This window comes from Coptis chinensis, chromosome 2, assembly GCF_015680905.1.
Source record: "Coptis chinensis isolate HL-2020 chromosome 2, ASM1568090v1, whole genome shotgun sequence".
NCBI lineage: Eukaryota > Viridiplantae > Streptophyta > Magnoliopsida > Ranunculales > Ranunculaceae > Coptis > Coptis chinensis.
Window position 1 is genome coordinate 77,184,608 of NC_141457.1, and position 16,376 is coordinate 77,200,983.

Here is a 16,376-nt window from a genome sequence, read left to right on the forward strand (position 1 = left end):
AAACATTTGAGAAATGACACAAGGGAGAAGTAAAAATCCTGGATAGAGAAATCACACGTCCACTTGCTTGATCACTATGCCATATCCTAAGCGAGAATTTAGGCCTTCTTTGGATCGATATAGCCGAAATTCAAACTTATGAATTATGTTCCGCTTAGTAAGCCCCTCGAGCCTTTCTTTAGCCTTCCATAAACCACAATTCCTTTACCCCCTGCTACAAAAACAAAAAAAAAAAAAAAAAAAATAAATCAACCTACCCAATTTAGAATAAGTCTGAGAATAGAATGAGTGAAGAAAGAAGAAGAGAAAAACCTGTGTAAACAAAAATTAGTAGTTGCTTCAGAAAAAGAAAAGAAGTTTCCATCCAAGAAAGAAAAAAAAATAGAAATAAATAAAAACTCCAAAAATAGAATAAAAGGGAGTCAAAAGCCAAAGAAAAGAAAAAGAAAAATATGGCTAAGGATGGAAACAAAGTATAGAAGCAAAAGAAAATAACAATGTTTTCTCTAAGTTACATAATATGAAGACTCTATTATCTCAGACTTGTCCTTTTGAATATCCATTTCCTTCCTTCTTAAACCATCTCCTAATCCCCGCAACACCTAATAAAGACCTCTAGCTCAATTAGGAATAGGTTAGTGTGATAGTAAGTGGCGATTTTTTTTGATCGACTCGGGTTTCCTTTTTTGCCATTAAGATGGTAAGGTAAGGGGGGCCCACGGCACATTGGAGTAGCGAAACTTGAGCGAAAAATCGAGTGGTTTTTGTCTTGACATTTATGTGAGGACCCTACTTAAGGACGCTTATTCGAAGTTTTCAAACTAACCTCGCTAGGCATTTCATAGTATTACTCATAGTATATATATTTGTATCATAGATGATTGATTATTATGCATATATTAGTTTAGGTTTTTGACTTGGTTATTCTTATTCAATTGCTAGTGAGATGTATAGATAGTTGAGACATGAATGAGGAAATAATAGTTTTATTTCTTAGTCGTTGTAGTATAGATGAAGTTTGTGAGTACCTTCATTGAAAAACTCTCACGAGGCTATAACTTCGTCCACTAGGGAATTCCTAGTGGTTTAAGGCCTTGTCAGATATGGTCAATGTAATCGCGACTCAAATAAACGAGAGTAGATAAACTCCATTTTTGTCACTTATTCTAATTTCTCATATTTGCTTGAGGACAAGCAAAAAATGCTGTTTGGGGTGGTTTGATAAGAGCCCAAAACTGTAGTTTTAACCCCTTAACAATCATACTTTTAGACCAATTATGTGAATAATAAGTAAGAGTTAATACCGATTACGTGTTTTATGCATTTCGGGCTTCAAAGTCCATTATGTGCGAAATGTGCCACTTTAGCGAGATAAAGGAGCAAAGGTCGGTTGCTAAGGAGTTCTGTGATTAAAGGCCAAGATTCAAGAAGACAAAGCCTCTGTAAAAGCCCGGGCCAAAAGATGAAGAGTCAAAGTCCACGCACGCGTAAACAAAGGCACAAAGTCAATAGAACTTCCGAAGACCATATCTTTGGACTCGGACCTCGGAATGGGGCCTACCTTATGTCAAAAACGACCGCCTCGGAAAGATATTTCCAATGGTCCAAGCCTTGACCCAATCAGAGGAGCAGAAGTGGACGAAAAGTCTGTGGAAGCCAACTGCAGCTGAAGAGGCCTTTTTGGACTGAAAGAATTGGGTTTTGGGCCTGATTCTCTGGCCCAAAGCATGGCTCCAAGCCCATGCACGATTTTTGGATCTGGATGTATAAAACAAAAGCTTAGCTCTTTGTTAATGGTAGATAGTTAGGTTAGAAAATAAATTAGGTTAGAATAAGAAAAGTAGCCATTAAACCTTAGTTCTAAATCTAGTTTTAGATTAATTAATTAGTTTTTATTCTTGCCTTAAATTCAGTATTAAATTATTGTTGTTGATTTCATTAGATAAATAAATTAGTGTTCTTGATAATCTTGTTCAATTTCTTTACTTAAATTAGTTTAATTCTTAGATTCAATAGTTGTCTTTATTAGATTGAAATAATTCTTGCATGAGTAATTGCTATTAAGGTTTAAATTTAGCAAGTTTCAATCTTTATATTATGTTTAGTTTAGATTCAATGGGAAATGTTAGTTTGATGACTCAAGGCTAAAACCTCTATTAGAGGGGTTGATGAAGCCTTGATGAAAATTTAGTGGTTAGTATAGAATTGGTTGTAGATTCTATTCCACTCTAGAAGGTCGTGTTTCGCCATGAGAATGGGTGAACGACCTCACATGCTAGTTAGTATTCGGTAGAAATGCCATGAACACTAGGGATTAGAACTCGAAATTCTCGCTGTAAGAACGTGAGAATTGAGATACAACATTCTACGCTAGGTTGTTAAGTTGGATTCGAGGTGGAATCAATCCCCAATTCCTTATCATAGAGTCCGTTAGTATTTCAGTAGTTGAATTATTATATCTTGTTAGTATAAATTGAATCCAGTAGTATAATCATAGAATAGATATTTCACATAACACATCACTCTCACCATTGTTCTTTTTGGGGTTTGTTCAATTGAATTTGTTTAAGTCTTGAGGTTTAAGAGTGGAACGATTCCGTACTCTATATATTGCATGAATATACATGTGAGAGTAGGAAATAAATTATTGATACCGTAAGAATAAGGTTAGAGTAATCTAATTGAGTTTTTACGGGTTATCACCTTGCTATCGCCATTGCCACCTGCTCTCCACTCACTATACGAAGGAAATGATGGACCAAGAAATCATTCCGTGAGCACATTCGTGCCTATAATGCATGTAATACTTTTACAAGCCTTGGTGTGGATCCGGACCAACGTGTATTGAGTGTACGTGGCCCACAATCATTTGTCATCCATGGAGAACTCTACCACAGAGTCGGGTCACTCCTTCCATCTCTAGGCAGGGATCCCGTCTATTCACAACTTTACTTCTATGATGGAAACGAGGCTTTGAATCACCGTCTTCGTAGGAACCCTCAACTATCAAAGGACGTTTTGAGCATCATTCAGGACACTCTTATCCAAAACAACAACTTTTACAGGTTGTATATGAATGCTTTTGAGATTTTGAATACAAGTGATTCTCCAAATAACAATGTCCCAGCCGACTGCATTATAGCTCTATGAGTGACCGACATCGCTACAACCTTCCATCCACAACAGAGATAGCTGTGATTTTTCCAGGAGAGGGGAGTACGTTTGATAGCATGCGAGATATTGTTCTTCGCTTGCGAGAAGGTGGGTTAGAAAGGATCAGCGAGTGTAACCCCGCGTATTCGCCCCTCCATTATGTTCTTCTCTTTCCGCGAGGGGATCTCAGTTGGTCTTCTGACCTGCGTCAGTGGAACGTCATTAACAATTGTCCCACCGATGCGCGTTTGACATAAGCGCAATACTATGCCTATCGTATGTTTGATCGCCAAGACGAGTATTCCCCTATTTTGAACGGCGGGCACCCTAGGCTAACAATTTTTAGTCGATGCTTGGGCTCGCAATGCACCGGAACCGCGTCGCGTTTCTCGAGATCGACAAGCTTAGATTCGTGCAGAGTTATACCAAGGATTAACAGATATTGCAGCACAGGGCCTGCATCCAAGCCAAGTTGGGCAGCGTGTTATCCTGCCATCATCTTATACAGGCAGTCCAAGGCATATGTACGAAACTTACCAAGATTCAATGGCCATCACACGCTACCATAAACATCCAGATGTTTTTCTTACAGCAACTGCGAATCCGAATTGGCCTGAAGTTCTAACGGAGCTTAAAAAACATCAAAAATCGAATGATAAACCAACGATAGTGGCGCGTGTTTTTGAGATTAAGCGTAGAGCAATAATAGATGAAATCACCAAGAAACACATTTTCAGTCGTGCGGTCGCACATGTTTACACCATTGAATTCCAAAAGCGTGGCCTTCCACACATGCATGCTCTCATATTCCTACAACACGAAGACAAGATTCATACCATTGAACAAGTCGATCGAATTGTTTCTGCTGAGATTCCAAATCCTGACACACAACCTACTCTCTTTCAAATAGTTATGAAATGTATGATTCATGGTCCGTGTGGTTCTGAATATCCAAAAGCGCCCTGCATGCAAGATGGTCGTTGCAAGTTCCAATACCCACGGGAATTTGTTGAGAAAACAACAATGGATCAAGAAGGATACCCGCTTTATATGCGTCGCAACATTGGCATAGAGTACAAGCGCAAGAAACATAAAGTGACCAACCAAAATGTAGCTCCATATAATCCATACCTATCTGAGCTGTTTGATTGCCACATTAATGTTGAAGTGTGTGCATCAGTTTGGGCAGTCAAATATATCCATAAATACATTTACAAGGGTTTTGACAAAACAACCATGGTGTTAACTAGAGCAAATGATGAGATACAACAAAACGTCGACGCGAGGTATATCGGCCCACAGGAAGCTGTCTGGAGGTTTCTAGAGTTTAACATGCACCAAAAGGTACCCAACGTTGTTCGCTTAGCAATACATTTGCTTGGGATGCATCGGGTTTTGTACAACCCAACTGAACCACTGGATGAAATTCTCGCTCGAGTTGAACATCAACAATCAACTCTAACCGCATTCTTTAAATGTTGTGCTAAAAATCCAAAAGCCCGAGAGTTCACTTATCCAGAGATGCCTGGAGCCTTCATTTACAACATGGGTTTTAAAAAATGGACACTTAGGAGTCGAGATAGTTGTTTCGCTGTTGGCCGAATGTTTTTTGAAAAACCTAATGTCGGGGAGCGTTTTTATCTACACATACTGCTAACTGTTGTTAAAGGGCCCACATCATTCGCATCATTTAAATTGGTGGACGGTGTTCCATACAGTATGTTTAAGGAAGCATGTATTGCACGAGGGCTATTGGAAGATGACCAAAAATGGAGCCAATGTTTGCAGGAGGCATCTTGCATGCAGATTGGGATCAGCTGCGCCGATTGTTCAGCATTATCCTAACATAGTGCTCTCCAACGCATCCGGAAGTATTGTGGAACAGATTTGCCGTTAATATATATGTGATGACTTTCGGCACAGGATGAAAACTGAGTTTCTTATAGGGAATCCATCTGAGGCCCGAGTTACAGACTACGGTTTGTTTTTGTTGGAACAGCTGCTACAAGAAAGTGGGAAGAATCTATCGAATTTCCTTGACATGCCCCTACCAAAGGAAGATTGGAGCCGTGTTGTTGGAAACAGACTCATTTGGGAGCATCATCAGCTAAACCATTAGGGCTTAGAAGAATCAATTGATGCTAATATTAGTCGTCTCAATGAAAAGCTACGCAATGCTTTTAATGCGGTGACAGAATCCGTACACAATGCTCAAGGGAAGATTTTTTTATTGAATGGAGCCGCGGGTACAGGGAAGACATTCCTGTACAATACGATTGCAGCGTCATGTCGTTGTATTGGTAATATCATTATAATGGTGGCTTCCTCTGGAATTGCATCTTTGCTATTGTCTGGGGGCCGCACTACTCACTCGACATTTAGTTTGCCCTTAAACATCTTCAACGACACCATGTGTGGGTTTGGCAAAGATTCATTGCAGGCCGGACTTCTCAGAGAGGCAAAACTTATTATTTGGGATGAAGTCCCCATGCAACATAGATACTACGTTGAAGCCGTTGATCAGTCGCTTCAAGATATCTATGAAAACAAAAAAAAAAAAATCGGTGGCATAACCATTATTCTAGGATGGGATTTCTGGCAAATATTGCCTGTTATACCAAAAGGGGTCCGTGAAGATTTTGTTGCTGCATCTTTGCGTAGGTCTCAACTCTGGAGGCATGTGGAAGTTTTGCATCTATTTCAAAACATGCGCCTGGACATGTCGGATGTAGACAACATTGACTTTGGAACCTATCTTACCGAGGTAAATACTTATGACAACATTGCCTTTGAAATGTTGCTGCCGCAAATACTTAATGTTAAACTAAGCACTTTACTTTTAAGTGATCGTGTAGATAGGCACAAATCCAGAAGAAACAGTTGAGCTGCCATCAGGTATACAAAAACCGCATTTATCTCGACATCTAATTCTCTCTGTATACCCTGAGTTGGACGAGGAGGGCACATCTACACCAGAATTCCTAAGAGAACGTACTATTCTAGCTGCAAGGAACGATGATGTCAAGGATATTAATGACATGGCCTTGCGTTTGTTTTCTGGCGAAGTTCTCAAATATTTGGCTGCAGATAAAGCTGTTGATACTGATTGTAAATCTACGTCCACAAAAAAAAGGAAAACAACCAACTCAACTCCAGATGTTGCTGACTCTCAATCAAATGAAAAGAAAACCGCGGATAAGTCTCCCCGCGACCTGTTGGCGACTATCCAACTGAGTTCCTTAACTTGCTTGACCCATCCAGTTTACCTCCTTTCAGGCTCAAGTTGAAACTTGGGTGCCCAATTATGTTGCTCAAAAACATTGGTCCCAAAGCTGGCCTTTGCAATGGAACATGCCTGATTGTTCTCCAATGGGCCTATAAAGTGATTGAAGCAATCATTATAACCGGGGAACACGTAGGCGAGCTAGCACTTCTACCTAGGATCTCTTTGACCCCTTTATCTATAGAGCTGGCCGTCCCAATGACACGCCACCAGTTTCCAGTTAGACTTGCGTACGGTATGACAATAAATAAATCCCAAGGGTAGTCAGTGAAGTATGTTGGGATAGATTTACGAACTCCTGTATTCAGCCATGGACAATTATATGTGGCACTCTCCAGGTGCACATCTTCGAAGAGAATTAGTGTAGTCCTTCCACCAAACTCTTCTAGATGTACCACCAATATAGTGTACCCAGAAGTTCTATTGTAATGAACTTATGCTAAATTGTCTTCGATTATTCTAGAAGTTGTTATTTATGTTGAAGTTGGTTTCCCTTTCCTCATCCCACTTCTCACATTTTGCTTATTAGGGAAAGCATCTTTGTAATCTGCATAGTGCATCAAGTTACTAAATAATGACAACTTCAGTAGTTCTCCGTGTCTTTTTTCCTTGCTTGCTTTGAGCCCTACAAAATTATCCGATCGGTTATTAGGCACAACACATAAATCAGGTTTCAGGTATGATGTTTTTTTTGTCATTTTAGTTTTATGAGAAACTATTAATAACACCGTTAAATGATACATAAATATGTCTTGGTATTGTTCACAATCGAGTGGTTTTCACATTGTTCAATTGTAGATGCCATTCAAGAAATATATTATACCACATCTTTTCACATACCACATATCAACTAACACTCAAAATTTTCCACATATCAATGTATGTGAATTGCCAATACAGGCGCTTTAGCTTATTAGGAGATAAGTCAAGAGTTGTAGTATGGCCCATTGACCTATATGCTATGTGGGTGGGTTAATAGGTTCTGATGATAGATTATTCTATATAGATTTTTGCACTGTTATATACAATAGATAATGTTATCATTTGCAAAACCTGTCGGTGATTGCTGTATAGTAACCTGCAAAGCATTTATCTAAATGGTATGAACAATGCTTCATTCCCATTAAGCCTCCTTATACAGAGGGCATTTCTTCCATACTACTGCTCAACCCTTTTGATTTATGGTCTATATTTAAATTATGCAAGATTGTAGTCTAATCTCTAGCATATACTAAGTTGACTTTAGATACTGCTTTTGACAGGAAGCATGGTTGTGCAGTAGCTACAACAGGAGTTGCGCTTAAGGGAAATTTGGGGCACACAATATGTGGAACAAGCTGACCTCATTGCTGCTGAAGTAGCAGTTATCTTAGCTGTTCCAAGGAAAGATGGTAATTTTCTTTTTTAGGCTGCCATCCAATCTTTCCACTTATTTTTGAAACTTTGAGAGTTGAACATGCGGCCAAAACAATTAGACCCAAAAATAGGCTTCTGAAAATAACACTTTTTGAAAAAGTTTAAGTATTAGATGACCATCAAGATGGTTTCATATTTCAAGGTCTCAGGCCACTAGCAGCTCCTGTTGCGTTATTGAAAGCTGCAAGAGGAAAGAGATCACTTCAAGAAAGGAAAGCTTTAATTTGAAGGAAGAAATAAGAGATGCGGTACCGGCTGCTGGGCAGGAATGGTACAATGATGATTCGGATGAAGGATCTACATGGCCAACAATAATTGAGCCGCCCTTGCCAAATCTTATGAAGGACGACGAACATTACCAACTTATAATAGACCTATGCAAAGCATTGGCATCCTTGGGGCGGTACTTAGAAACATTCAAAGTTATTAAAGATACACGAAAAGTGGCATCTAATACACCATCGACTTAGAAGAAAGAGGAGCTTGAGATACTTGAAACTCAAATAGCATCTATTGCCACTGATGCAACCGATGTGCATCCGAGGCGAGAGGCCACTATTCGAGAAAATCCCAAATGTATTAGTGCCTGGAACTACTATTACAAAGTTAAGTTGAAGAGTGACTTGAAAAATCATTCTCTAAGTTTTTGAATATAATGATGCGTTCAGATCCAGAGTGTGTGTGGCACCAATAGTCATTTTAGGGCATCGATTTAGATTGATCGAGCAGCATCAGGTAGCTGCAAGTCAGTATCTGGAAGCCTATAAACTATCAGGTCTCTAAATACGCATGCTACCTCCTTAGTTTGGGATCTGGGGCCTATATGTTTAAATGATTTGTTGGTAATGAGTTCCTAAATGGGTGAATCTCTGAAGATTTTCATTGTCTATTTTCAGATTTCTTGGAAAGCCTCAAATCGTAATTTGATCTTCTTGAGAAGAATACTGCAGGTACTTTTTCAGATTAAGCGCGTGGATTAGATTTGGTTGTTTTTTTTCAGATTAAGCATCTCTGAACTTTGTACACGTTCTGATGTTATTCTGCATTATTTTGTTCTTCTTTTTTTTGTAGGTAATGAGTTCCTAAATGGGTGAATCTCTGAAGATTTTCATTGTCTATTTTTAGATGTCTCGAAAAGCCTAAAGTCGTAATTTGATCTTCTTGAGAAGAATACTGCAGGTACTTTTTCAGATTAAGCGCGTGGATTAAATTTAATATATTTTTTCAGATTAAGCATCTTTGAACTTTGTACACGTTCTGATGTTATTCTACATTGAAGGCTATTGGTAGATTCGCACTTTTTGCTAGCTAGAACGTTTTTTATTTGAAAATCACATTCCAGAATTTTATTTTTAATCAATTTTTGTTGCCCCTGATTGTTTCCCAGATTTCCAGAGGAGATGAACTCATGAAGGAAATATGAGGCCGGTTTCTTTTCTATTTGTTCTTGGTTCATGTGACCAAATGTTATGCTGCCTTTTTTTTTCATGGATTCATATGTCATTTTTTTTAGAGGTGATATGGGAATCGAGTTATAACAAAAAGAAAGGGAAGTTGCAATAAGGTGACCAACGAAGAAGATGATTTTGTGTAGACTATGTCTGAGAGATTATATCCGTTTTGCTGCAGTTTGTCATGCATGGAGGTCCATTGCAGTAGAGCACATACACTACCTTCATGGACTCAATCGACTTCCTTGGTTAATGATCTCTCACGATGAAACCACACAAATTGGAATGTTCTTAAGTCTCTCAGAAGGTACAATCTATAATCTTAAGCTGCCAAAGTTAGCAAGTCGGAGTTTCTGCTGTGGATCTGCCCAAGGCTATTTGAGAATGGCAAATCACAATGGTAACTTCCTGTTTGATCCTTTTTCTGGACGTCAGATCAGTCTTCCACCACAATTAAGAAAATTAATTGTACATAAGAACTCTACAACAGTGATTTGGAGGAAAATTAAGAAGGCCCATTAGACACGATTCATCAAGTAGTAACCATGAGGTTAGTACATAAGAACTCAAGACATACGAAGAATCTTTCCTGAAATCAATTTTTCGGTTATAATATGGAGGTATCTCAGAATCATCTCAAAACTATATATCCCCCTTTGTTGCCTTGATCCCCATTAATGTCTTCTTTTAGGTGAGTATTGTGGGAGATTTTACAGAGGATGAAATTGAATCTTGCATTCTGGATTATCTGGGGACAATTACCGCGAGGAGAAGTGCTGAGCAAGTGCATGGATTCGATCCAATCATGTTTCGACCTTCACCATCTGATCTTCAGTCTCAACAAGTAAGAAACCGGAGCTACTATAATTAATATTTATTAGCATTAATTATCAAAAAAAAAATTTATTAGCATCATTGTCATATTCTGAATCTCTAAAGAAGCATGGTTGTCGTGTGTTCAAGTAAAATTATATTAATGTTAATGAAGAATAAATTTTGGAAAAAAAGAGAGTATGGCCCTTGATTGATTTCAGCCTTCTCTCACGCATCTTTATATAGGAAAATAGTAAGGTTTACATGATAGAAACATAAAAAAGTTTGGGTTGTAGGGACCCTTTGGTGGGAAATGTCCCAACTGTCCCGTAGAACTACCAATTACCTTGCTGAATCTTTAGTGTCATTGAAGGTGTTCATTGGGGCTGTCACACAAAGTTAGACTAGATTGTTGGTCAAATCTTACTCAGTAGAAGCACCCAAAAGAATTGGAATTTTTTTTGCGAAAGATCGTCATTGTGAATAAGAGGTACATTGCGTTCTTAGAAGTGTCATTAAATTATCACATAATGGCTTTTTATGAAATTTGTTTAAAATGGAGTTGTCAATCCCTTATTGGTTATCATTGAAACTTCCCTTATTGCAACTATGTGATCGTGTATGTATTATGTATGGTAACAGTGCAAAAACTGTGGCAATTTGAATCCATATCAAGTTGTGACCGACTATGACGCGACATTGTAACGTAACAAAAAAAAGTTAAGAACGTAATTCAAATATCATGAATTGTTAGTAATCTTCAGATTTTAGCTTTTCCTGTTATTTGAGGATTTGTGATTTATGCAGCGGATCAAGTTGTGTAGGTAAACATGCATGTTCGTTCTTTCCTAGAAACTTTAGTGTGGGTCAAGTCTCTCTTTAAGCCCTCTATTCTCCGTGGGAATCTTTTCACACATGGACGCATTGAAACCGTGTTTCTGAGTTCCATGTTGGTCACCACCAAGGATGATATCCAATTTAATGATCCAAGAAGCAGACAATGTGAAAACAGCAATTGTAGGACACTTAAAACAATTGTTTATTGAACTTAAACTGTCTATATGGCGCCTGCAACCATGTTTAGGTGATAAGGGACGCTGTAATTGTGGAAGGTATCCATGAGGAGATAGGAGTCCCGCATGAGGTTTTAATACAAGGGATTTCCTTCTTCTTTTCTTTTTTGTTTAGCCGAGGTTACCGATTGTTAATTAGTTAATTGTTGTAGGAAAAACTTTTAAATTGTGCCTCCTGAATGGATTTTGCCTCGGGTACGGTGTGTTCTTATTCATTTGGGTATTTTAAATCTCACGTTTGTTCTTTCCCTTTTTAAAACAACAGGTATGCGTCCAGGAGTTTCTATGGTTCGATTATTTTTTGTTCTCTTTATAGAGTTATGGAAAGAAGTCGCACAAGGATCCTTACAAAAATGCTTCCTTCAACAGTGCAGCTGACTTTGGGGTATTAGCTAACAATGTTCCAGTGTGGACACTGACTGTGGTGATCAAGCATTCAGTTTCACATGTGCTTTGTAATGTGTAATAAAAATTGTCTGCGAGCAAAGTTGTAGTGTTTTCTTGAACTTGCTCAGTTCTCATGTACATGTTTTGTTCTTCACTTCTAAGAATGTCTTCAAGAATGCATGAAACCTTTTAGACCCTCAACAATTGTAATTCTATCGATGTTCTTATAAAGCACCTGCTTTGAGCATGTTTGAGACGCCTTCTTTTGGTAAATAACGTATACACTAACAACTTTCTAATTAATTGGTTTCCAGCATAATTTATAGGTAGGTTACAAAATCTGGCACACACAGACCATTTTATTAGTTGCGTTAACAATGTTCAGGCACACATTCACCAAAATGCTGGTGTCTTTATACTGTTTCTTAAGTTTTCAGTTCGCACCTTCAACACAATTTTAATGGCTTTAAACTACTTTGCATGTTTTCAGTACCTACTCTCTTTCTGCGCATTCTTCTCTCACTGACGAGCACCTGATAACGCAAGACTATTTATTAGGTAATTAAAACCTTTAAACTCACAAATTGCGTAGTATTTAGAGAATTCACACGCATTTGTTGTTCCTCGTCGGATTGGTTTGCTTCTGATTTGCAACGTCGACTTCCCATGTTACAGACACCCAAAAGAATTGTCAATTAACTTGGCATATTTACCCGGTGTGGTTTTATAGGGGTTATCAGCAAAAGAATTTTAGCGTTGGAGAAACACTCTTTTTTATGAACTGAAAACCTTAGGCACCCAGTCTTTTAAAATCTGCCAGAGCCAATATATCATTTCCCGCCTTTTGCGGGGTTCCTATATGAAAACACAACACTTCAGTTCTTAACGCTTGGCCCATACACTTTGTCTCCTCTCCCACTCCAAAAAACTGTTCCTTTCCTCTTCCTCTAATTAAAGTTTTTAAGCAACTCCTTTAACAGTTTTTAAATAGCTTTCCACCCATGCCTTCCCACTATATATCGTCATTTATAGGTCTCCTCAACTCCTATAAATACATTGTCGGAATGAGTTCATAACCAGCCAGTTGTTCATAATTCTGTCCTCTCTTCCACGAGGTTCATTTTTCCCCCTGCCCATTTGCCTTATTGAGCTAACATTTTTTTTATACTTACGATTCTGTCTCTTTGAATGGCCAGGTCCTCCAAGCACATAGTTCCGACAAGTTACCCCGTAAGTTTTCTTCCCCATTTGCTAATAACAATTTCATATTGTACTACACACTTACCAATTTCATTCAGTTATGTTTTATTCTAATTACATCTTCTTTTTTGACACAATTTGTCACAGGCAATGGAAAACGGCAGCACAGTTGCAATTTCTTTCAAACACTTGCTAAATGACGTTACCCATCAAATAGGATTACCACTACCTATCTATGATGCAGTCTTCAGGTTCGGCCATTACGAATCTTGGGTCGATATACAGACCCTTACATTCATCACATCTAAGAAGAGATGTTTCGGAGATCCATCTATCAGCCAAAATGGTTCTGATGAGGTTGCTGCCCGGAGAGTGATCGAATACCTTCGTTCTATCTACCATCTTGATCTTATTGACTTCAACTCACGAGAACTATGCCAAATGCGCCTTCAAAATCAACAGCTCCAAGCCGAGACTCAACAACTTCAAACCTGACACTACCCTACTTCAACAGATTGCAACTCTGCAAGCACAGCATGTCATTCCTAATGTGATCATCATTAGTGATGATGAGGAGAGCGACGCTGACGACTTTGACTACGTACCATCTTCGATGGACATGGGGGCATAAGGCGACCCTTGAAGAAAAAGAAGGAAATTAATTCCTTCCTACCTATCAGTTATTTAGTTTCCCTTTGCTTCCTAGATTGCACAACTATGTTTGCAACTTGCTTTATCTTAACAGGCTTTGTTAGTGTTTAGTGCATTATGGAGTGTCGTTTATGTATACCATGTTTGAACGAACCTCTGTCTATCTCATTGAGCTTTTTCCCCTATCTAACTCATCAGTGTTGTTTGGCTTTTTTTTTTTTTGGTTATTTTTTCCCCCCTGTTTCCCTTTTTCTTTCGGCCAAAATCAATGTTGTTTGCTTAGCACATACCCTTCCTCAAAACAACCAATATATATCTACTTCTCGGTTAATTATCTGCTTCCTTCTTCTATTAAACGATCGTGTCTACTTAAGGTTAAGTTGACAAAGCCTTTTACCAGTACCGAGTCATAAGTCAGGTATACAACTAACCATTTTAGTCACAATCTAGCCAAGCCTTTATTATTTTATTGTCTTTCAGCTCATTAGTCCAGCAAGAATAGAGGATGGTATTTTAATTCAGTGGTCATTGTGGTAGCCGACGGTTGAGCTCTTAAACCAAGCATCTAATACATTAGTTAACGCCTAAAAAAACCAAAATTATCACCACTCTCCAATTGCTCTTGAGAGCCCGCATTGTTGTGTGACTTGAGATTGATTCATGACCAGATTAATAATGTGCTCAAAAAATTTTACATCCCAACTTAACCACATAAGCCAATGCCTACGGATCCACCCCAAAAAATAAATGCATCATTCCAAGCGTCCATGAAAATAAGGTTCCCAAACCAGCTCTTTTTTTTACAAAGCGTACTAGCATGCACAAACAATCTTTGTTAGGTGCGTTAGAAAAGACCTCGGTTGCTTCCTATCCCCCGCATAACGAATATGCATCTCTATTAACCAACATTATACGAGCATTGCTAGGCAGACCTACTTTTTTTACCACCTATTTGCGACACACTGTTTGTTAAATGTTAGCTTGCATTGATACACATGGGCGCATGTGTCAAGACAAATCAAAGATTATCTTTAGTAGGTCGGTTTGGCTGATTAAATTCGTTGTTATGGGAATCATTACTCACATTATATTCAGTTACATTGCTTTTCAAACAAATTAATCCTGCTTTGTACCTAATCTATTATACATCGTTAGTATGAAAACTACCGCAATTATTACATTAAAAACATTTTTCATTCTACTTCTTTTGACTCACTTCATCCTATATGTATATGTAACTCCCATACTCATCAATTCCCCACCCTTTTACATTTACTACATTACTTCCTTCCCCTATAAAAAATCACCCTCAATTCCCTTTCATGCGATAAAACTTGGTATCTATTTCTCATTACCTCGCCATAGAAGCAAGCTTTCCCTTACCAACACCCAGTCCACAGGTACGATTCCCACTTGCTCTTCTTTATTATTCATCTAATTTGTACATTGTCATCTATTTATGTGCCTAATGTTTGGTGGCTCTCATGTATCTTTTGCAGCAAATGTCTCACTTATCAAACGAAGGCCCGGATACAAGCAAGCCACCGACAGCATCCTATGAGGACAACTTCCCAATTTATAAGCCCGAAACTCCATCAGGCATTGCCGGTCTAAAAGCAATGATGTATGTTTTTTATCATCTCACCAAGTCACACCTAAACTACCTTAAACCAAAACTCAAGGTTGAAGAGACCCCTGCCAAAAACACCAAGACGCTGATCAAAACCTCCTATGATAAAGAGTTTAATCCCACTTCCATGGAAGACATAGATTAAGTTGTAATCCTCACTTGCTTCCGTTTCACCTTCACCAATAAATTTTTAACTATTTAGTTTTTTAAATAATAATTATTTCCCTATTCAAAATGTTAAATGCATGAAATGTTATTGACCTGTTGCCCAGTGCTTTCTATCAAGCATTGCCAAAATTTTGATCTTTAACCTAAACTGCACGACTCAATATATTGCCCAGTGCTTTCTATCAAGCATTGCCAAAATTTTGATCTTTAACCTAAACTGCACGACTCAATATATTGCTTTGCGCAGCATCAACTCATCGTCCATGTAGATCATAACTATACTAACCAATAACCATATGAATTTACTGCTTTTTAATAATTTGTTGCCACTGATTTTGAATGGTGTGCTATGCCAAACTCTCTCGCACACAACAATTTTCTCCTTTCTTTGGTCATCTAAGTGGCATCACGATGGCTTGACTGCTGGCGCTGAAGCAAAAGAAACTTTTGGCCCAATATTGGTGTTTCATCATTCTCAGAAAACAACCATCTTTTGGTATGGGGTTTTCCTTTTGGAATTAGCTTGTCAGTTTGTGTTTTCATTAATATAACAATGTGTTGATTCTTCAATGTATGTTATACACTTAAGGGAGTGATATACAATTAAGGATCATCAATGTGTTGATTCTTCAATGTATGGTATACACTTAAGGGAGTGATATACAATTAAGGATCAAAGAATGTGTTGATTCTTCAATGTGTCGTAGTTTTGACTTTTATTGCATGCTGATTTATTTCCTTGGGCCTCAACAGTTTCCAGCCGCTTAACCTCCTTAATAATATATATCTCGCACTCCTCTTTTTTCTCCACCATCATTCACAATTCGATTAAACCCTCCATCTTCTGTAACCACATCCTCATCATCATCAGAACGGATGGGGCTCTTCTCCTTTCCCCTCTATATGTTTTTTTTCATAATCTATAAATTAGTATCGAATTCGTGATCCGCCCCATTTGTTCACCTTCTTCAGATCAAGCTACTTTTTTCGGTGTTACAACCTCAACAATCGGGTTTTGTGCTTATTCCCTCTTATTTCTTACTTCATGCCGGCTACTCACTACTTAACTAAGCTACCATGACTATCATAGTAGCCATTATCGAGAAAAGATTGTCATAGTAGATGTTCTACAAATCAATGTTGAGGCATCT

At 38.2% G+C, this 16,376-nt stretch overlaps 2 protein-coding genes and 1 long non-coding RNA gene across 4 annotated transcripts; all 3 read left to right on the forward strand.

The window, feature by feature from the left end:
• The first annotated feature begins 3,699 nt into the window (after window positions 1-3,699).
• On the forward strand, window positions 3,700-4,998 carry LOC147517959 (uncharacterized). Its single transcript, XM_086593759.1, has one exon. It carries the CDS (start codon window positions 3,700-3,702, stop codon window positions 4,996-4,998), a length of 1,299 nt encoding a protein of 432 aa, XP_086449885.1.
• A 3,528-nt stretch (window positions 4,999-8,526) lies between these two features.
• Window positions 8,527-9,032, forward strand: LOC147517960 (uncharacterized). The gene is made up of 3 exons (XR_015213971.1): window positions 8,527-8,627; window positions 8,749-8,802; window positions 8,924-9,032. It is a non-coding gene; the product is annotated as an uncharacterized LOC147517960 (long non-coding RNA).
• Window positions 9,033-9,244: 212 nt separating this feature from the next.
• LOC147517961 (stromal processing peptidase, chloroplastic-like) lies at window positions 9,245-11,744 on the forward strand. 2 transcript variants are annotated; one of them, XM_086594716.1, is made up of 3 exons: window positions 9,245-9,923; window positions 9,995-10,147; window positions 11,506-11,744. In XM_086594716.1, exons 1-3 carry the CDS (start codon window positions 9,918-9,920, stop codon window positions 11,653-11,655), a joined length of 309 nt encoding a protein of 102 aa, XP_086450842.1. In that variant the 5' UTR covers window positions 9,245-9,917; the 3' UTR covers window positions 11,656-11,744. The 2 variants fall into 2 exon arrangements, 1 of the variants encoding a protein (XP_086450842.1); XR_015213972.1 differs by having other exon boundaries at window positions 9,255-9,853; window positions 11,455-11,737.
• Window positions 11,745-16,376: the final 4,632 nt, after the last annotated feature.

Excerpts from the sequence above, each read along its gene's own strand:
- LOC147517959 (XM_086593759.1), top strand. The coding sequence starts at position 3,700 with ATGGCCATCACACGCTACCATAAACATCCAGATGTTTTTCTTACAGCA.
- LOC147517961 (XM_086594716.1), top strand. Across the intron at positions 10,148-11,505 it reads CTGATCTTCAGTCTCAACAA|AGTTATGGAAAGAAGTCGCA; the intron begins GTAAGAAACCGG and ends TTCTCTTTATAG.